Source organism: Pteronotus mesoamericanus, unplaced genomic scaffold (assembly GCF_021234165.1).
Source record: "Pteronotus mesoamericanus isolate MK-2021 breed Mesoamerican mustached bat unplaced genomic scaffold, CSHL_Meso_final contig_24, whole genome shotgun sequence".
Taxonomy (NCBI): Eukaryota; Metazoa; Chordata; class Mammalia; order Chiroptera; family Mormoopidae; genus Pteronotus; species Pteronotus mesoamericanus.
In genome coordinates this window covers 28,145,673-28,168,019 of record NW_026555100.1, presented here as the reverse complement: position 1 = coordinate 28,168,019, position 22,347 = coordinate 28,145,673, and the positions used below count along the sequence as shown (strand labels likewise).

Sequence of the window (22,347 nt, the reverse complement as noted above, 5' to 3'; positions counted from 1 at the left end):
TAAAATGACTATGTTGTTATCTACCTTGAAGATTATTTGAAGTATTAAATGAAAAAAAGAAACTGTCCTGACTGGAAAGATTCTCATATGCCTTCAAAACAGCTGTTTTTTATAGTCCCTTCACTTTATCAGCTTCTCTTTAAACAATCCCACATCTGCAGTGTTAGAATTGTGGATATTTAAGATAGAAGGCTCCTAGATATTTAGTATGGGATTGTCAGTGTCATAAATAGGTTGTCATTTTTCCTCTTCATCAGCACACTTTTTTACCTCTGGCTTTTTCTTTGGACAAAAATACTATACCTCTTATGGAGAAAGATAAGTCTGCATTTCTGGAAATTCAGCTTTATTCCTTAAGTAATTAGTTTCCACTGATAACTTGAAGTCAGAGCAAAACAGATAATCTCCAGGAAGACCTTAAAGGTAAAGGAAGGGACTTTCTTAAATATAGAGTGCAAAATGGAGAACCAAAGAAAACATGCTGGGTCTCTTTCTTATCCAGCAGTAGAGACAGATAACTGATGAATGTTAAAAAGGAAAAAATGGGGTTGGGGTTCATCAGTAACTAAGAAATTTTGAATACTTGCTCTTTGGCAAACAAAATGTGAGTAAAATAAATACTTAAGTAATTTCAACCTAATTCTCATAGGTAAGATCCCATTTTTACTAATGAGAATAGTGAGGCCATTGGGAATAACTAAGACAAGCTTTATACCTGGTCACATGGCAGGCCCATATTAAGACACCTAGGACTTTATATTGTGAGTTTAAAAAAAAAATTATAATACACACATACCCAAATATATGCCATTAAAAAATAGATGTGACTGAGTTTCTACTCTACTGCGTGCATTTCTCTGTCAAAACACCTGTCATACTCTTATTTTAATTACCTCTCTCTCTCTAATTACTTGCAAGCAGGAACTAGGCTACAGCATTTATTTCTGAATTACCAGGACTTAGTAGGGGAGTGGCCCTCAATTTGTGCATTAAAGTTTTGTAAAATCCTTGCCCTCCACCCCTATTCCTCATCTATAAACTTTTTTTAAAAAATGTAGTGTTGTCAGGGATATTAGACGTACTTGAGCTCAACCCTCTCATTTGTATAAAGGGAGGAATTTCAGGCATAGACTGAAGAGGTGGGTCATAGTGTAATGGCTTCCAAAAGCCCCCAATTAATTATTGTTGTTCTGGCACTATTACCTCCTGGTTCTTAGTTCAGAGCTCTTCTTGGACCTGCATGCGTATGTATTGCATTCATTTATTCAATAATCCTCTGAGGTGTTTTTTTGTTTGTTTGTTTGTTTGTTTTAATGCTCATTGCTGAGGAAATGTCACCAGCCTTTCTGCCTCCCTGGATAGGTATACAGCTATGCTTTCCAGAAACCCAAAGAAAACAGCTTTCCAAGAGTTTAAAGCTTAACCTAGAAAATGGCCATTGTAGCTGAGGTTTTTACCTATTGTATTATTTTTTGCTCATTTAGGGAGTCATTTCATATTCTGTTGTTCACAGGAGAGGATAATTGATCACTTGCAAAGCTGGACAAACTGTTCAGGATCCTGAAAATAATCTCTCATTGCTATAGTTTGATTTGTGTGGTTGTTCAGGTGTTTGTTTGCCTTATTATTCTTAAAAACAAACTAAATCTGTTTTATAGTAGTAAGTTAGGCCATGAGCTGTACTTCCTTTTAGGATCAGACTACTAAAAATAATGTCTAAGTGATTGTCTCCCATGAGCTTCAGTGAAATGTGGCAGGACAATTATTTTTTTTTCTTAGTTTGCATTAGCTTTCTATTTGCAAAATCTTTTTGACTCTAACCTCATGAAAATACTCCATTGGATTAAAGATTTTTCATGTGAATGCTTTCAAAAGGTAATTTTAGTACTTGAACATACTGTAATTTTTTAAATGTATACTTAATGTATGGACTTTGTCAGTAATAAATGTTAAATATCCAATTGAATTACATTGAAACTACAGTCACCTTTTGGTTTTTCAGGAAAGTAATTCTGTTTGTAGACTAATAGTTCTTAAATATAGTCTTCCTCCAGAAAAACAAAACAAAACTCTATTCATTTTAATAGAATCTTCATCTGACAGGGGAGGCAGTAGATGAAGGACAGAAGATGAAGCCAATTCACTTGACTCTAACTTTTAAATTAATTTTTTTTAGTTCACTTGAAAGTCAGTCTGAAATAGTGGGACATAGACATGAAAGAATATTAGGGGAAAAGATGCAATTTAATTAATATTGGAAACTTGTATTAAACTTAATGTTGCCCAGTCATTTTTTTTAAATAACAGCTTTCATGTAAATTTAGTATCATTCTGAAATAACTCATACTCTCAAAGAAAAGAATGACTGTGTGTTATTAGAACTATTTGGAACTTGGATTCATGTCATTGATACATGGGAAGAAGCAAATGATATGGTATTGATTTTATGAAGTAATTTTATATACTATCTTGTTGTTCTGTGTTTTTATTTTTAGGACCGGAGTAGGCCCTATGACACTTTTAACTTGCACTCGTTGGAGAACTCCTTAATGGATATGATAAGGACTGATCATGAGCCTCTGAAAGGTAAACACTACCCTCCCAGTGGCCCACCAATGAGTTTCGCTGATATAATGTGGAGGAATCATTTTGCAGGTTAGGAATATTCATATGTCCATTCCTTGCTTGGTGTTTTAAACAAAAATCAGCTTATTAATCATTGTGATTTTTTTTGGTTTTGTTTGTTTTTTGTTTGTTTTTGTTTGCTTCTGTAAAGCATTGTGGAATGTATTTAAAGTTGATTTTTTTAAAAACTTGGGTTCAGCTACTACCTATGATTTTCAAGGTTGATTGCTTTCCTCATAATGTCTGGCAGAAGCATGTGTTGGGCAGCTGAGGGTGCAGTTACAGCATGAGACCAGAAGCCAAATTTTCTGGGCTTTGTGCATTTGGAATCCATAGCTGAACCTGAATAATTCATTTAAGTCCAAGTATACTGCAAGGAAATAGGAGATTTAGTAAACCAGTCTCCAAAGACTACTTTAGAAAACTTCATAGGAAAGGGTTTCATTTTATTACAATATAGTCAATTTCCTAATATAGGAAGTAACACCACACAGACTTAAGAGCAGCCAGCAACACTTCTGTATTCTCTAAGGTCAAAACACAAGGAAAATGTCTTAAAGTATATAAATGTTCTAGGTTAAATTTAAGTCAGAAAGGCCCAATGTCAGCAATATTAGGACTTATATTTTCATAGCCCATGTAAATTCAGGATAGAGGTTGGTGTTGTGCTCAGAATTACAGATAGTTCTTTTTATGGGTCATAGGATGTTTTAGGGGCCCTGTGGTATTTTTAAATGGTGTAATGGAAATTTTCTGTTGAAATACCCACTGCGCTTGGGTTTACAGCCTCACTATCTGGGAACTGTAGAGTTAGCTACAGGGATGCCCATCTTGTATGAATCCTTAATGTCCTCTGGAGTTGGGAGGAATTTGATCCCCTCTGGTTCTTCCCAGGCTCTTTTCGGGTATGACTGACGGTGAACACCTGATAGGCATTTCCTCAAGCCACACCAGAAATGCATTTCACCCTTCTCTTGTCACAGTCATGATTTTCTGCTGCAGTCCTTAATTTCCAGTGAAAAGAAAGTTAACAGACTATAAAGAAAAGAAAGGGTTTTGAGAAAAGCTATATTTTAAAGTTTCCAAAGTAGAAAAAAATCTCTTATTTATTCATTGTATTTAGTCACTGTTATCACATCTGTCTTCAGTTGAAAGATTAGGCACGTGGTAATTTAAAGCATGTTTCACTTAGAAGTGAGAATGATGTTAAAAAAGAAGCCAATGATATTCACAGACTGTTTTGTTTTTAATATCTTCTAAGGCTACATTTGTATTCCTTCTCTACTTCAAACAGCTATAAGCCTCTTCTAATCTAAAATATTTAGTCCTTATTCTTTATGCATACCTGTCTTGTCTTAGTCTGTATTCTTCTAGCAATAAAAAATTATAAAAGGATCTTAGATTATGGTCTGTAAAACAACTTTCCACAATTTTGTGGATATTGTTTAAGCAGGAGGTGGTGTTCCCTGCCTTTTGAGAGTAGCACAGCAAAGTGTAAGGAGGATACCTCACTATGGGGTAATGTAAATACCTTTTTCCAATTATGGTGGAGTTTTGTAAATTGCCTGTCTAGCTACCTCTAACTACCTCTGCATAAATTTTTTTCACTGTACTTGGAAGTATGAGGATTCATCTATAAAAACTTTCTGCATTGTCCTTCTAGATATATGTCCTAATAAATTGGAAGGCATTAAATACATACTTTTTTACATCCTCAATATGGTTTCAACTTCTCAGTTCATCATACTACCCACATTGATTTCCTATGAAAGGACCACTTGCCATGTTCAATGATATCATCATATCATTGTTCTCTGGTTAGGTTGTTTGAGTTCCCTGCTACCCTTTTCTAGCTAGGAGACTTTTAAATCTGATTTATGGCATCATGTGTTTGATCCTTATTGCTTCTAATAACATAATTAGGATGCTAGCATTTTAAAGGAAAGATTTTTAAGTAACTTTTGACTTTAAGAAAGAAGTAAATTATAATAAAAAGATAATTAAAAATAAAAGAAACATTGTGATAGTGTATCCTTTATTTTTCTATTTCCCACATAATAAATATTACCCATGTTTATATCTTGATGGGCCGTAACTTTGGACTCTTAGGTTGTTTCCAGCTTTTTTCACAATTATAGGTAATGCTTCCATGGACGAATTCTTGCACACAGCTTTACCTAAGGAAAATTCATAGAGAGGGTTTCTGGGTCAAAATATTTAAACATCTAATCAATTAAAAATTAAAAAGATGTTCACATCTGGGTGAGTTGAGCTTTAAGAGAAACATGTTAGGCAGAAGACCTACCATGTGGCTTCTCTGTGAGTCTGCCTAGAAACATGTCCCTCTACTCCATTCTGTTTTTCCTTGTATCTTTAGTGTCCTCTTCTCCCACTTGAACATGGGAACAATATTTTGAGGGTCTCAAAACTCAAATTATAGAGTCATTGGTTTTTTTTTTATATGCTTGCTTGTTCTGTTGTTTTCCTCTGGAGTTCAATTTGCTTTAGAAAACAGTACATTCTTTCTCATTGTAAGAAATTCAAGCAGTACCTAAGACAAAAAGGAAAGTGAAAAAAAAAATCACCTGAGACTTATCACCTAGAGATAACAAAGATTGTTATTTTTATTAACATTGTTCCAGACATTTTATATTATCTGTAGAGAAAAAATTTCAACTCAGCCTTTCTGACTTTGCAGTCACTCAGACCTGTGTTTTGTTTCTGGCTCTGCCCCTAGTTAGCTATTGATCTAGATAAATTAGCCTCTTCAAAGTCTAGTGTCCTCATTATTAAAATAAAGCACCTACTTCTTATAGTCAGATAAAGTTCCTGATACTAGACAGATACTGCTCAAATGTTATCTACAGTTTTTTTTTGCTAGATGTGGTAGTGGTATACCTACTGCCTGGCCTGGGTAATAAATTAAGCCTTTATATCCCTACAACATTTCCTTCTAGCTAGACTGCAGCTAAATGTTAAAAGCTTTCAAATGCAAGTTGTCAAAATTTTGTATTTGCCGTAGATAAATAATGATTATCTTTATCAAAAATCACCTAAAGGAGAAAGGAAAAATAATCCCTCTAAGCTATGTTGGCTTTCCAAAATTGCATATCTGAATAATGTAAAGAAGGTATAATAAAACAGAATATCATATTCATGAAAAATAAAGTACCTTGTGATGTACTTAAAGTGAACATAGTGAAACTATGTCCACAGTGATACATCATCTGAGAAATGTCTTCAATAAGAAACCCCTTTGTTTAGCTGTTCTCTTGATTCAGAGGGAAGAAAGGGTTAGTGGAAGAAATGACAGAATAGGAAGTTGAGGAAGTAATAAGATTTCTGTTTTAATATAGAGCTTTAACAGTTTTCCAATTGCGTATACGTAATGCTAGGTTAGCGTTGAAGATGTCTGTAGGAAAATATAAAACATCCTCCCATCTCTTCCCCCATGATAAAATGTCAAGTAATGTAGGGGAAAAAAAGTCAAATTGGCTTTCTTCATAGCGCCCTGAGAATGTCTTCTGCAGTGTTGATCAGATCACAGGACCATTATTGAAATAAAAATCAGACTAATTTTTGGCCTCTTAAAAGTTCTTACATTACAGTTGTTGATTATAACAGAATAACATTTTAGGAATTACCTGTTGTCTTTTACATCTTACGTATGACTTTCCCTGTTCATTTGAGAGAATGCCTCCAAGAGAAGAGGAGAGTTTTGAGATGGGTGGTGAACTAATGAAAACTGTTTCTTACTTCTTTTCTAAGTTCAAAAATCCTTGGGTTGGTAAGAGGTACGAGTGAGGCCTGGGTGAGGGGAATTGCTCTCTGCCCTCTTTTCTAATGGAGTGAAGGGAAATTCAGCTCTCATGACTGTGAGCGCTAAGGGGATTTCTGGCATTGGAGATAAGTGATAGGGAAGAAGGTTTGTCCTTATGTCCTTCTTACAGTGGACTGCTGACTTGCTACTAATTATGAGAGTTCACCTAGCCACTGGGGAACCTCTATGAAAACCCAGGGTCATTAGGTTTGATTCATCATACCCTCTCTTAAGGTTAATTTTCAAAGAAGACAAAGGCACTGAAAGAGGAGAATAGGGAAATAGCAACCACAGTGCACTGGGCAGTGTAGATGACATTGAGAAGCAAGGACCCATCCCCTGGCTGGTATAGCACAACAGAGCAGACATCTTGGCAAAAAGCAAAAAAAAGTCACCTTTTCTCTCATCCCATGTAGTCTCCCTTTTACAACAGAAGGGTAGACCTGGCTGACCACTTGGGGGTAGTGCCTGATGAAACATTTTTATGTATTTGAATTTTCTCTTCTTTTACCATTCATGGAACTGAAATTTGAAAAATGAAAAGAACAGGTGTCCCCTGAGAACTGATCTTGAAGGGTTTGCTTTTCAAATCTGGGGAAAAAATAGCTATCTTCCAATAATAGTGCTTTAAAAGAATTATACTGACAGAAATTTGGAAGGACTAGATGCCACTGCTTTGGTATTATAGAAGCATTTTTATTTATCCATTATAATTTAAATTTAGTGGTATATAGCCTTTCACAAAAATGGTCCTTTTGGTGGAATGTTAAGGTTCCCTTGTTTTAGAAAAAGTGCACCTTAGTTGCATTTAGTTTGTTCAGAAAAACATATTGTCTATTCACTTACCTGAATCATTACTCCAGTTCTATGCCTGTGTGATCTTCCTTCAGCTCTTACCAGTTTGTCTTGTGTACAAGTTAGCAGATTCCATAGACTTTCACTTAACAAGTGATTGTTTTGTTCTATTGATACACAAGAGGGAGAACAGTAGATAGAAGTTGAGTGATTTTTTGTAGGCACCTCCCATTAATTTGCCCAATGATCCTTTCAGTATAACAATGTAATCACCTGAGAGGTACCTCCCCCACCCCCCTGCGCCGGCCCCTGCCACATGGGTGTTTTAAAAGAAAAAGACTATGGGTACTTTAATCGTATGTACTACCTCCAGACATTCTGATTTAATTTTTCCAGAGTATAGCCTGGAATGAAGAAATGTAGTAGGTACAAGGGAATTGATAACATGCTAAAAAGTGTTCACTACTGATATGCAAAGAAACTAGGATTTGACCTCAGGTCTAAGCTCACAGCTTTTGTTTCTTGGTTCTTTAGAACATATTTAGGATAGTATAATACCAAACTTTTATCATTTTTCCTTGAAAGGGATTTAAAATATCATTTTATAATATCCCTACATATCATATTACTACATCTTGTGGACACCTTTTTTGAAGGAATATATCTTCAACTTTATAGAATAAAGTGGTGTGAAACAGAATCTAGTAGAATATCCATTTTGTCTTTTCTAGAACATGGCACTTACATTCTGTCCTGGGAAGATCTCTTGAAGGACTTGACTTTTAGAGCAAATGGGGATGATTAGAGGAAGATACAGTAGTTATTCCCTATCACATAACATATTGCAGAAGTAAAGAGGTGATTTTCATAATTAAGTGTGAATTAATAAAAATTAGAATTTGTAATTTGGACATATGAAAGTCTGGGTTTTGTTGGGCTCTGAAATTTTGAATAACAGTACAGGCGGTTTTTTTATAACTGGCCTCTTATATATGAATGTGAGTTGAGCTTCTGAGACTGTGATTTTTACAGTCTGAATAACCATATGGAACCCTATTCTCCAAACTCTCCCTCTGTTCTCCATTCACCCCCATTCATCAGACCCTGTGCAGGGGGGAAAGTGGGACACAGTCTGGAATTTCCACAACACCATTTAACTCAGTAAAACCAAGCATACCTTCCTCAGTTTTCGAAACCTTATATTTTACACTATACATAAAAGATAGCTAGCTGACAAAAACAATTTTAAAAATAGCAGACCATGGACAGGTGACAAAATGTCATGCTGGCAGCACCAGACTGCATTAACAAAAATCACCAGATGTCACACACTCGATTCTATTTTCACAGCTGATTAAACAGCAGTATTTGTTGGACAAAAGAAAGGAGAAAAAATGGCCTCGTTTGAATTTGGAATCAGTTTTTCTTTTGCTGTTATGTATATTTTCTCTCCTCCAAAATCCTGTAATAATTGTAAGACTTAAGGTGTACAACATATTAAATAAAAAATAAAATTATAAAATAATTTTCAGTTTAAAAAAAACCCCAAACCTTTACGTATATATACTCCCTAAACTGGAAGACTATAAATCACAATGTTAACAGAGCTTGTCTTTGACTGTTGATCTTGTTTTCTTCCCTTTTCTGATTTGTCTAATTTTTCTCCAGTGAAAATGTATTGCACTTTATAATCTTAACATTCATTTTTGAAGAGGTAAAAAAGTAGCCTAAAGAAACCATAAGTGCTTATACTATAAAAAGACTTTGCATTTAGTTGGGGGAAATTAGATTATAGTTAAATAATTGGTTTTGGTGGGTCTGGCATTGACCCAGAGTTTCTTATAACATCTTTTATTGATCATATTGACCTAGAGATCTATTAGGTCAAAGAGGCCAACAGAATTAGGGAGGATACCAGGAAAAGCAAAATGTTTCTCCTTTTTAGAAAATGAAGTTGATGACTGACCCTTTGCAATTATGTTAGCACTGTATTTGTTACTTCTTTTATATCTCCAACTTTCTCTGCATCACTCTCCCCCCACCCCCGCCGCCAATATTGACAGTTATTTAAACAATGGTAGTGACCTAAAATTAACATTTTTCTGAGAATTTCATGGTAACTCTTGACATAAATGGGCATGAAAACCTTCCAGAGCCAAGTTTGTAGACACTAGCCTTACACAAAAGCATTGTTTCAATAATTTTGTTGCAGGAATTGATCAAGAAAACTTAAAAAGTACATTCTTCCTATCTAAGACTTTCTCTGTTTCCTTTTTCTATTGATACATCCACCTCCTTTTACTAAATAAGTAATGAAAAAGCAAACCAAATGTCTCTATTTTATATTCTTAATCCTGGAGGCGGTTAGCTGAAACATCTGATTTATTCTAGTCATCTCATAGACCAGATGATGACAAACTTTGTAAAGGGCCAAAGAATAAATATTTAAGGCCCGTGGGCCACATGGTTTCTGTTGCACATTATTTTTTTCTTTAATTTTTGTTTTTATAACCCTTTTAAAAGGTAAACATGATTCTTAGCTCAGAGGAGGTGTACAAACACAGGTAGTCAGCCAGTGTGGGCAGAAGTTTGCAACCCCTGTTACTACCATAAGGTCCTGTACTAACTAGTTAGTGACAGGGGCAGCAATAAGAACTCTGGATTTTTAGGCCAGTCATTGTTCCCCAGTCCATTATATAAATTTTATCATCTTCCAGTTGCCATTCTGATAATTGTTGCATTTTCAAGCCACTCTGAGATGTTTATTTTTTTTAATTCCCTCTAAACTTCAAGTTTTTATATTTCATGAATTCATTATTTTGCTGCTTGAATTTGAAGGGCAGTATGAATGGTGAATTAAATAAAATGCTTAATTGAGGGAATTGGCATGTTTAAATTGGAATGGAGGAGATGCATTAAAATTTCAGACAACTATAATGTAAGCTTCTTTTTTGCTTTATTTTGTTTTGTTTATTTGTTGTTATTGAGACTTTGGCTTTGTTTTAAGATTTTTCATTTGTACGTTTTATTACTTGATTTTAAGACTGTTGTAATTGCTATGGCCTTTGATAACATTGTTTGTTATAGAGTCATTTGTTTTAGCTTTTTGTAATCTTCATATTTTACAATGTATTTGAAACAGTTATATTAAGCATTCTTTTCTTTGTGCTTAAAATAAAATTATTTTATTTTTTAGGACGCATGGGAATAAATTTCCACCATCCAGGAACAGATAATATTATGGCACTTAACAGTAAGTTTTCATGTGAAATATTCTATAAAATTAGCAGTCAAATTTACAGCATGTTATTTCCACTTTTTAAATTGTTTATTGTACTTCAGCCTTTCAATGAGTGCAATATAGACCGTTACTGTATACCAGTGGTTCTCAAAGTGTGGTCCCTGGATCAGCAGCATCAGCCTCATTTGGGAACAAGTCCTATAGGTGATTCTGATGGAGGCTAACATTTGAAAACAGCTACTGTATACCATGAGTTGACAAAACCACCGCCCTGTGAGACAAATCTGGCGCACTGCCTATTTTTGTAAAGAACTTAATTGAAACACAGCCTTGCCCATTCATTTATTGATTGTCTGTGGCTACTTTTGTGTTACAATGGCAAACCCCAAAAAGCCTAAACTATTTATTATTTGCTTTACGAAGAACTTCTCCAGCCCCTGCTGCATATCATGGGGGTGGAGTAAGGATAGAGGAGAAAGAAAGGAGGGAGGTGAAGAGAGTGAAGGGAGCAGCTTAGAGAATGTGAATGAATAAGTCAACATACATATTATACATAACTCAGAATTTTCTCATTTTGGTAGATTGCCAATAGGCGCATCATACTGGACAGCAGGGGTCTCCCATTAGTGGAGGTGTCAAGAACTTTGCAGTTTAGAAATATTTTTGTTAGTAATAATTGTTGGATTGAGTTCTGGAGCATCAAAAGCTTATTAACAAGAAAGTTATTGTATTAATTAATAGCAGAAGAAATATCTGGCTGGCATCAATTCTCCTTCCAAGTGTCTATGGACCAAACACTTTGTAGAAGACATCATATTCTCAGCTCTCCTGATTTGATGGGAAAGACAGGTAGCCTATGAGCGTTCTTACTTCTCAGTACTACTTCCTAAGTTTGAATGGGCCAATTTCCCACTCTCTGGTGTTCCTAGTGCATACCTTCAAGTTACACTTTCCTCTGAGAATCACCACTGCTGATGTCATCTACACCAAGACTGTGAGTTGGCAGAAGGATCTATATAAGCCATTGATTTAAGTTTTTTCCTCTACCAAACCTGTAATAATTAGGTTGTCCACTCTTATCCTCTCTGATATACAAGGTAATTCTCGATACACATGGGTGACATACTGGGTAAATCTAGGGTTGTGTACAACATTACCTCTTTCCCTCTTGCTTGAGTAGAGATGTTTAAATACCAGTGGAGTTCCTTACAGCAAATTTTAGGTTACCTCTAAAGTATGTATTTCATATTTCTTTTGGTTCTGACATGTATCCTGCCTCCAGTGAGCACTGCAGAGAACCCTGGCAGTGCTTGAACATGCAGGTCCTACTTTACTGCATGCACATTTTGTTCTAAATAGCTAGTATCCCCTCTTTTGGAAGGTCTTGGAAACAATAAAAATTCCAAACTATTCACCTCTGTTTTCTAATTTCTAACAGGGTACTTTACATGTAGATTATGGTATCTAAATTTTTTTCTTGAAGTAGTTACATTGGGGTGAAGATTAATAGGCATGCTTAAGTTGCTGAGCTTCAGTGATTTTTGTGAACATTTGTGAAAACACTTCAGTTAGGTTGAAGGAAAGAACAGCCTGGTAGTGTGTTTGCCTGAAGGAATGAGTCTGTATTTGAGAAAAGATCTAATTTGACATGATGTGAGTCCTCTTTTGCAAGAAGGAGAGGATATAATTTATGATTTTTCTGTGTAAAAACATGAAGCAAGAAGACATTTTTCTTCCTAAAAAGTTTTGACTCTTTAATTCTCCACTTTTTAATAAGAGATTTTGTTTATGTTCTTTCTACGTTGTGCTTGTTACTTAAAATGTCCCTTTTGCCTCTAAAGTTTCTCATCTGTAAGAAAAGGGGCTGGATTAGGGTCATTTTAATGATTGCTTTCAGACTGAAGATTCTGTGATTCTGTAACATATTTTAAAATACCAAAAGGGTCATTTTGTCACTATCTATATCAAATGTTGGAGAGTTTGCATATTTGCAACTTTATTATAAATATCAGAGTATATCTAGCTTCAAATGACTGAATGCTATCCTGTAGTCTCCTCAAAGTTAACCATGAAAACAGAGTTTGACAGGTATATTACTTCAAAGTTGACTACAACTTGAAATTATTGGAATAAACAAAATATGTTCCCTTAGTAGGTATTTGTGAGACCTACAGGCTTTGACATGTTTGCTGTGATAAAGTTTTTTTTTTTCTTTTGTAAATTGGGCCCAGCCCATTTGGTTACTTATATATGTAACGCACACAAACACCTATGTATTTTTTGTCTTCCTTCTTACACCTACCATTTGTTAGCCCAACAAATTATTGTCCTGTGACTGGTCTGTCCTTCCTATCTGTCAGCTTTCCTATAGGAATAATTGAAATGTAGTCACAAGTCATTGATACATTATTAATTCAGAATTTGTGATTCTTGGAAGATAATAAGTTGAAGTTGAACTGTATTTTCAGACAGGAAGGGACTGGCTAAGAAAATTGAGTCAGTGGTTAAATTTAAAACAAGAAATGTGTGTCAGTTGTAGTTCCTTCTTTCTTCTTTCTTTTTTTCATAGTTCCTTTTTTACACATTTTTCCTGTGCAAAATCTATGCTTCATAACTCTGTACATACACTACCATTCATTATGTTTTCAAAAATCTACCCCTCTCTTCCTCGATATCTTCAAAACCCAGATCTCTTCAGAAGACATGATATTCTCCATTCTCCCGACTTGATGGGAAAAACAGGTAACATGGTGAGCATTCTCACTTCTCAGTGTCACCTTCGAGCTTTGAGTGGGCCAGTTTCCCTTTTCTTTTTTTTCTGGGCTTCCTAGTGTGTACCTTCCAGCTCTACTTTCCTCTGAGAGTCACCACTGCTGAGGTCATCTAGAAGACGAAAAATGGAGCTCGGGAGAACAGGATAGGATACAAACTATAGAAAACAGTAGACCTATAGAAATTTAGGGTGTGGACGGACTGGCAAGATATATATAAAGCCAAAGAATCTCCTGATAGGTCCTATATAAAGTTATGGATCTAATAAGAATGAGCAGGCCAACTTTTGGGGAGGAAACTAAGAGTTATCTAAATTCTGGCTTTTCCTGGAAATATTAGGTCCTCAGGTATTATAGAATATAGAAGGGCAGATAGGGGAAGAAATTCTGATCCATCAGTAAGACCTGCTACTTGTTTGGTAGTTCCTATGTAAAATTAGTTCTGAAACAGTATGCCCCTTCTGTTTAACCTGGTAAGAAACCTATTTTTTGTGTTTTAGGATACACTCTAGGTATAGAGTTGAGTTTAACAGATGTGGGCTGGTACAGAATTGATGCCTGGCTTGATGATTTTACTTCTGTTATGACAGTCCTCAGAAAAGGCTCTTGATTACTCAAGTGATCCAAATTTATGGTCAATAATTTTCAAAACTAGAATATCTGGTCTTGTAATTTACTCTCTAAGAGATAATCACTGCCAAGTGTATCTACTTGATTCCTTTTGACTGGTCAACTCTTTTTCCAAGTAGAGAATGGACTTGGAAAGACAGTTAAATATCAGAAAGTTTCCTGATGACTACAGTACTAGAAACAGTGTGGCTTAAGAGATAGTGTGACTCATCTTCCAGGAGGTCTCTTCCAAGCAGGCTGGAAGGCATGTGAAACCAGCAGAGAGAGAAGTGAGTTAGCAAAGTCATGAAAAGCATCGTTTAGGGTGAGGCACATCTGGTACCGCTTCTTGCAAACTATGACTTTGGGGCCACATTCTTAACCCTACTGTCTCTGCTTTCTTCACCTACAAAATGGAGATAATCACTAAAGTGACTGTATACAGGCAAACTGCAATAAAGTGAGTCATGATCTTTTTGCGGTCTTGACCTCAATTTGTAAAAAACACAACATCTATCAAGCAGAATAAAGCAAAGTACAACAAAACCAGTATGCCTGTATAAATCTTATAAAACTTGGCATTGTGATTGACTAGTAAATAATGCTCAGGTGAGCTGCTGTTGTAATGACTTACATCAGTTTTATTGCTGCCTGTTTAAGATTTCCTTTTCTTTGCATGTTAGGCTTTCAAAACATGAGTTTTTCTTACATTGGTTATATATAGAGAGATGTTTTCCTGGTGGAGTTTAAGACAGAACACCTACAAGTCACTCATGGGCTACAGTGGCTATACTGGGGTCCATTACTGTCTGTGTTAGTGTGAATCACTTTTTCTGCATGAAATGCTTTTTGCCTCTGTCCTCTGACTTTGGAATGTCCACCTTCTTTGGGACTTAGAGTTGCTGTATCTCTCATATTTGTCACTTTTAAAGGTGCTATATAGTGATGTTTGGAATGTGAAATGGTATAGCCATTCTGAACAAGAGTTTGGGAGTTTCTCAAAAAGTTAAACATACACCCACCATATGACGCAGCAGTTCTGCTCCTAAGAGTTTACCCAAGAGCAAAAATGAAAATTTTATATGTTCATACAAAGACATGTATGTGTATTTATTATTAGCATTATTCATTATAGCCAAAATTGTAAATAATCTAAATGTTCCTCAACTGGGAACACAGAAATAAATTCTGGCATATTCATAAATGGAATAATGTTCAGCAATAAAAAGGTATGAACTATTGATACATGCCACATGAATGATTCAGTATAATTATGCTGAGTTAAAAAGCTAAACAAAAATGCAGTACATACTAGATGATTCCATTCATATAAAGTTCTAGAAAATGTAAATTTAATCTATGGTGACATAAAATACAACAGGTTCAAGAATATTTTGAAGTAATTTTTTTGCCTTTCAGAGGACAAAAATAAAGCCTTAGCCCTTGGAAGAGTCATGTGATAAAGATTGCATGTAGTTGAGCAAGTCTCTGAATCTCCTAAGTCTCTCCTTAGTTCAAAACCCCACAGGAAGACAGTTGTGATACTCATTCTACCTACCTCATCATTTTTGGGAGATTTAGGTGAGATTAGGCGCATGTACACATTAGGTGTTATTACTGCTACATTTGAAAAGTAGGGGGCATAGTTTTATTTAGAGGAGATTTGTGACAGAGTCACTTTTTTAGACAATAGCTTTGTAATGTAACAGAAGTTCAATTTTATTTAAATTAGAAATGTGAACGCCATTTATTTTTTGATATCTTTCAGCTTGCAACTAGAGTGTATTCCAAGATATGAAAGGTGAATAAGAAATTTGAAGTGGCACTTTCCCTCTGACAGGCAGAGATAATTGTTTGTCCTTACTCTTCCATATCAGAGTTTTTAAAACATTGATAAATCAAGGAATCCTAGAGTAAAATCTGGACAGTCTGAAGACTTAAAATTTTAATATCTTAAAATTCACTTGCTGGAAAAACACCGAGGTCACTGGTTGTTAAACAACTTACACATAGCTGACACATCAAGAAACTTGGGGCTTTAGATTATGCTGTCTTCCGCTTTTTTTCTCCTATTAATGCCTTGAAAATATTTTGGAAGTTTTTTGTTTATAATTCTATCTGAACTGAATGCTGCCAGAGCATTTGTTGCATCAAAAGAAGAAATGTTAAAGGGTTTCGGTATGAACTTTTGTGTTGGGCAGAGACTCCTCTTCTGCTTCCTCTTCATCCTCTGCTGGGAGTGAACTCCTTGGGGAGAGATTCGGATGAGAAGTGACAGAGGGGACTGAACACATGATGCTTTTATGCCAAAATGGGAATAGAGCCAGGTTTGCTAGAATTCCAAGTGGAGTTTTCCAAAACTTGAAGATACATTATATTGCTATTCACCATAAACTGATATAAATAAATAATTTTTTAGCAGAGTACTAAGATAGGGCAGGAATTATTTTGAGATTCTCCGATTCAAGACATTGTCTTTGAGTATTTTGAATTTTTAGAAGACAAGACCTAGTTCTGCTATTTCTGTCTGAACAGATTTAGAAGTAAAATTAATACAGTTGCGGTATGAATATATTATAAATTATGGCTAATTAAAAATAAAAAAATAGTGATTAGAGAGATATGTAATGTTCTGTGACTTTCAAGTACTCGTTTCGAATTATTTTGGGTGTATGTTGTATATGAAGGTAGTTTGTGTACCTAAGGACATTGTTGTTTTATTTTACTCTTCTCATTTTACAAATAGAGAAGCTGAGATTCGAGAGACTATGAGAGTTGACTGGAGTAACATGAAGGAGGCAGGAGCAGAGCGTTCTGCCTTCAGGTTGAGGGTTTGAACCATAGTTTTAAATACTTAACTGTTAAGAGTGGTTGTATTTTTTTAATACTAGTTTAACATAAACACACAAATTTATTGTCTTTGGAAAAAATATATTTCTAATATTTGTCGCCTTATTTATGCTCTGAATGCTTAATAAGTCTTCTTCATGATAAGCCTGGCCTACATGGCCTGACACTGATCATTGTAAATAAGTGAAATCTGAAATATTCTTGACTCACTTTATTGGGTTTTAGAAGTTCTAGATGTGTGTGAATAAGTGCGAGGAATGGGGTGCTTCCAACCTAATAATAAAGATACAGGACTCTGAAAAGTTACCTTCTTTTCCCCGTGAACTTCTCATTTATAGCACTCATCATACTTGTAATTAACTATTTAATGTTGGTGTTTCCCTTTAATGTGTATGCTTTACCCTGGCTGGTGTGGCTTAGCACATTGAGCACCAGCTTGTGAATCAAAAGGGTTGCCAGTTCGATTCCCAGTCAGGGCACATGCCTGGGTTGTGGGCCAGGTCCTCTAGTAGGGGCTGCTCAAGAGGCAACCACACATTGATGTTTCTCTCCCTATCTTTCGCCCTCCCTTCCCCTCTCTCTAAAAATAAATAAATAAAATCTTTTAAAAAATATGTATGCTTCAAGAGAGCAGAGACTAGTTTTTATTCACATCTGTTCAATGGCTTTAAGTGCAATGCCTGGCCCCTTGAATATGGGAGACCAGAGGGGAGGAAAAGTTACCTACAAGCGACTGAAAAGCACAGTGTAACAGTCTTAGGGAATATCCAATCTACCATAGTTCTTTCCTAAAGATTTGTTTTAACATTTCCTTTTGGAAGATGGTAATAACATAACATCTAGTAATTAACTGTTCACAAAGTGCTTTCACAGACCTCTGTGTTATAAGAGTTTTCCAGGACATGGTCAAAACCCACTTTCATGGAGCTCCAATTTCACCCATGATAATTCTGATGTCCAAACAAATATGGCTCTATGTATATATATGTATATATAGATTCTAATATAGTATATGAAATTGCAGTGCAGTTTTTAAGATACAGCTGGAGACACCAAAGGCTTTTCTAGATTTCAGCAAGTTTTAAGAATGCTCCATGTTCATTTTTTTTTTTTTTTGCCATTGGGCCACTTTGATGGGAAAGTTGAGAATCATGGTCATTCATTTCATCTTTATTGAAATTTTGTTGAAAACATGGTAATGTCTTCATTTTCGAATATGGATAAAGAAACTTGCTGATGTCATACAGCCATCAAATAGCCATCTATGGCTTGACACATACTTTATTCTACAGTCCCTTAATCCAGCGTGATTTCTACTCTTGAATTTTCCCAAAACTATCACTCAGGTTTCATTTCGCTGCTTTATGAGGGTTAGCTAAATGATACTTTATTGATTGTGAAGAATTAGTGCACTTCCAAAAGGATCAGTTTTTCTTTTACAACATAGTCTTCTTGTTAGTGGCAGGAATTTTAACCATACTTCACTTGAGGTCTCAAGTGGATGTAGTCTGAGACTTTGGTATGCAGATGATCCCCAGGTAAAGTTAAGTAGTTGAAACTTTGCCTTCTTTTCTTTGTTGCTCTCCACGCACATATACTGTTGTAATCTGACTAAAGTTTTTTTTTTGTTTTTTTTTTCAGCCTAGTATAGTAGAAATAATGCAGTTTCAGGGAGAGTGCAAACAGATCTGGGGTTAAATCCTTGATCCATTAGTTATTTGCTATGTGACCCAGGGCAGGTTACCTGTTGTTTTTTTTTTAAATGGACATATTAAGCCCTGGCTGGGTGACTCAGTTGGTGCATTGCCCCGTATGCCAAAAGGTTGTGGGTTTGGTTCCCACTCAGGGCACATACCTAGGTTGTGGGTTCAAACGCTGATCAGGGCACATCCAGGAGGCAACTGATTGATGTTTCTCTCATACATCAATGTTCTCTCTCTCTCTCTCTCTCTCTCTCTCTCTCTCCCCCTTCCTTACTCTCTCTAAAATCAATAATAAAATATCCTCAGGTGAGGATAAACAAATAAATAAAATGAACACATTAACCTCTTCTTTACAAATGGTAAGGTTAAGTATGCAATGTCACTATTGCCAAACCTAGCAAGAAATACAGACCTAACAAATGCTATTCTCTACTACTCATTCCTTCTTCTACCTTTCCCACCTCCCTTTTTTTCTTTTGAGGTAGCAATAATTTTTAATATTGGCTATACATTCAAAATGGAAACCAAAGTATTGGGTTGGCCAAAAAGTCCGTGTGATTTTTTCTATAAAATAAAAAGCACATTTTTCATTTTCACCAATAACTTTATTGATTTTGATATTTTGAGCATGTCAGCTCTCCTGTGTGGTATAATATGGATTGTTCTCAATTAATGTCTCTATTTGGTCGCTATTAACTTCAACTGGTCTACCCAACTGTAGAGCATCATCCAGGGAGAAATCTCCATCACAAAACTTTGCAAGCCACTTTTGCACGTTTAATCACTCACAGCACCTTCTCCATACACTGCACAAATCTCTTTTTTTGATGCTTCAGTTTCATTTTTACCTTTCTTGAAATAATAAGGCATAATATGCCAAAAATGTTGCATATTTTCCTCCATTTTTAATATTAAAATAGCTACATAAAAATTCACTAATTATTTTAATAAGTTCTTTTTTTTAATAACATGCTTCTATGACAGCTATCATAGTACAATCTAACAAAATTGTTTTGAATGAAGTTGAGGACAGCTGAGTGCTACTAGATCCGTCTTACAGGGAAAAAAACGACGATGAACTTTCTGGCCAGCCCAACAGAAAATAGCTGTGACCCCATACTAAAGACTGTAATTTAATTTGTCTGGGATGAAATCTGGCTGTGGAGGGTGAGTGAGGGGTGGACGGAAAAGAGAACAATTAGAAGTAGTTACCGCTTCCTAGATCCAGTGCCACCCCCGTACCCTTTGCCAATGTCTATCTTTGAGCATGAAGGAATTAAGTAGTATAAGGGCTATGTCATCCATTTCCTCTACTCTTTATTTTCCCTCGAGGCTTAGTCTGCTTTTATTGTTTCCTGAGGTTTTCCAAGTTCAGGTCAGAAGAAATAGTTGTTTTTGAGAGGTCAGGGCAGGGATGCTGGAAATGAGCAGCTCTCATGTTACTGGAGCTGTTCCCAAATTCTCAGGTCAAGTCCTTCCCATAGCTTTTTTTCTTCACCTACCCCATGAAGGAACCTCCTCCTTCCCACATGAGAGGAGCCTTGTTGGTGGGGAAGAGACAAGGAGCACTGACCTAGGGGTCAGGCCTTGGGTTCTGCTTAGGCTCCTGAGCACATTAGCACCCATTTTGTTCACTGTCTCCTCACTCTGGAATAATTCCCTGTGTAATTTGGGGATTTGGAAATGTAAAATTAACATGTGTTAGCCATCCTGAATAGTCTAGACGTTGAGTATTTATATATAGTTGGAAGAAACCTCATGAGATTTTTGGCATAGTAGTTCAGATAAGATGGTTTCTTTGAGAACATATACCAAATATTTGGGTACATACCTCTGCAGTAGGCAACTTCAGGCCTGATTTGGACAGATGGATGTGTATAAAATATAAAATACCCTGTTATGTGATTAGAATCATTATGACTTTTCTTGATTTCTTGCTTTCCAGGGTGGAGGGTGCAGTTACTGTGTCATTTAGCAACATGCCACTGACATAAAAGTAGGGTGATAGTTAACCTCCATGGAATGCTTCACACAGGTGTGAAAGTGCATAGACATCATCTGAAGTAAGCAGATGTGGGTATCCACTCTTTCTAACCAAGTGGCAGTAGTATAATGCAAAGATTCTTTACCTAGGTTTGTTTCCAGCGAAATCTTGTGAGACATACACACTTTGAATGATTTTTTTTTTCTGTTTTAATTAGTAATTTAGGAAATGCACCTAGAAGTTTAGAGCGATTACTTTGGTAACATGTCACATATTGAGGAGGCTCTATTATTAGTAATCTATACAGGAAATGTAGTTTAGAAAGTAACTTAATACTAGGTCTGTGTGCCACTTCAAGATGGTGTGGCAAAGCCTCGAACTGCATTTTGAACAAGATAGGAAAATGGAAATGAACAAGAGGGTACCAAGATTCTTGTGCTGACTGTGTATGGTACTTATATGTAATATAATGATACTATCAAAAGAGTGGGTTGAATTGGTGTGACTGGAATATATGGGCCTGATGTGTGGAACGGTGTGAATGAGGATCTGGAAGGTGGTTAGGAGTCAGGTTGTAAAGGATCTTGGGTGTTCTCATGAGAAGCTTGGACAGACAAGTGTTATCTTACTGGAAGATTAGGTTTATGCAAGGATGAATGCTTAAGATGATATGGGGTATGGAAAACCATTCTTATAAAGAATAGTTAAATATACCTTCATTATAGAAAAGAGACAACCAAAAGGAAGTAGAGTTAATTACCCTCAAATAAAAGTAAGATTAGGCTGGGGTTTATGGTTAAAGATAATAAAGAGGCCAAGTGTAAGAAAGAACTTTCTAACTTGTAAGAATGGTCCTACCATCAAGAATTGATATTTAGTTTTCCAGTCATGTTCTGTGGAACCCCAGCATCCAGGGAGGTACTTTAAGGGATGCTATGGGGGAAAGATACCTCACAGGAGGGGCTCTGGGTCCCTGTGCTGCATCACCCTGAATAGCCTTGTTCAGGAAGCAAATCTTTCTTATTTGTTGGGGTTCATTAGTTGGAGGAGAAAAGGCTCTGTTACTTAGGAAAAAAGTTTGAAAAAATGATTAGAAGAGGCTGAAGGGAGCATCCTTATTCTTTACCTTAACTCTTGGTTAAGGTATTCTAGCAGAACCAGCTAGAGCAGCAGTCCCCAACCGTTTTGGCACCAGGGACCAGTTTCATGGAAGACCAGGGAGGGCAGGGAGGTGGGAGGTTGGGGTGGTGATGTTTGAGTGGAGCTCAGGTGAGCTTTGCTGTCTTGCCAGCTGGACCCCTGAGGTAGAGCATATTTGTGTTGCTTACAGAGGTAATTTCTGTTTTGTTTGGGACATTGATTAAAGATCCATAGGTTTCCTGTAAGGATTTGTTAGCAATGACATGGAATGTTGCAAAAAGTTCATTTGTTGAGAATTCAGAATACAGTTTTATATTATTAATGATAATTGGTTTTCTGACCAATTCAGAAAAATACCTATTAAAATACTGATTTTCATTCATAAAATAACAGCTTTAAGTGTAACAATTGATAGAAAACAATAGTGCTATGGTAGTAATAATGAAATAAAACAAAATTTGGGAAGTTTTTTTTTTTAAATTAACGCTAGATTATGATACTAAAAGCAAACATTTAGATGGTGAAGTTTGTGGAAATTCTAAAGGAATTTCTGGGTATGTTCAAGGGCTTTATAGGTTTGAAAGATTGTTCTTCAATCTTGGTGTTTAAGAGTAAGGACTGGTGTATAACAAGGACCATCATGGAAAACAGAAATTTATTTTCTCACAGTTTTGGAGGCTGAAAGTCCAAGATGAAGGTGCCAGCAGGGTTGGTTTCTCCCGAGGCCTCTCTCCTTGGCTGGCAGATGGCCACCTTCTTTCTTTGCTCTGTGCATGGGCACTCCTAGTACCTCTTTTTCTTATGAGGGC

General features: G+C 35.9%; 1 protein-coding gene across 7 annotated transcripts in view; it reads left to right on the top strand.

Moving 5' to 3' along the window:
• The window catches only part of CPEB3 (cytoplasmic polyadenylation element binding protein 3), a 172,268-nt gene that overhangs the window by 58,385 nt on the left and 91,536 nt on the right, over positions 1 to 22,347 (top strand). For 5 of the 7 annotated variants that reach the window (XM_054572852.1, XM_054572854.1, XM_054572855.1 and 2 more), the window contains exons 3-4: positions 2,496 to 2,655; positions 10,437 to 10,493. In XM_054572852.1, the coding sequence (XP_054428827.1) occupies positions 2,496 to 2,655; positions 10,437 to 10,493 (217 nt within the window). The remainder of the gene's footprint in view (positions 1 to 2,495; positions 2,656 to 10,436; positions 10,494 to 22,347) is intronic. The other 2 variants (XM_054572857.1, XM_054572856.1) reach the window with 1 other exon arrangement.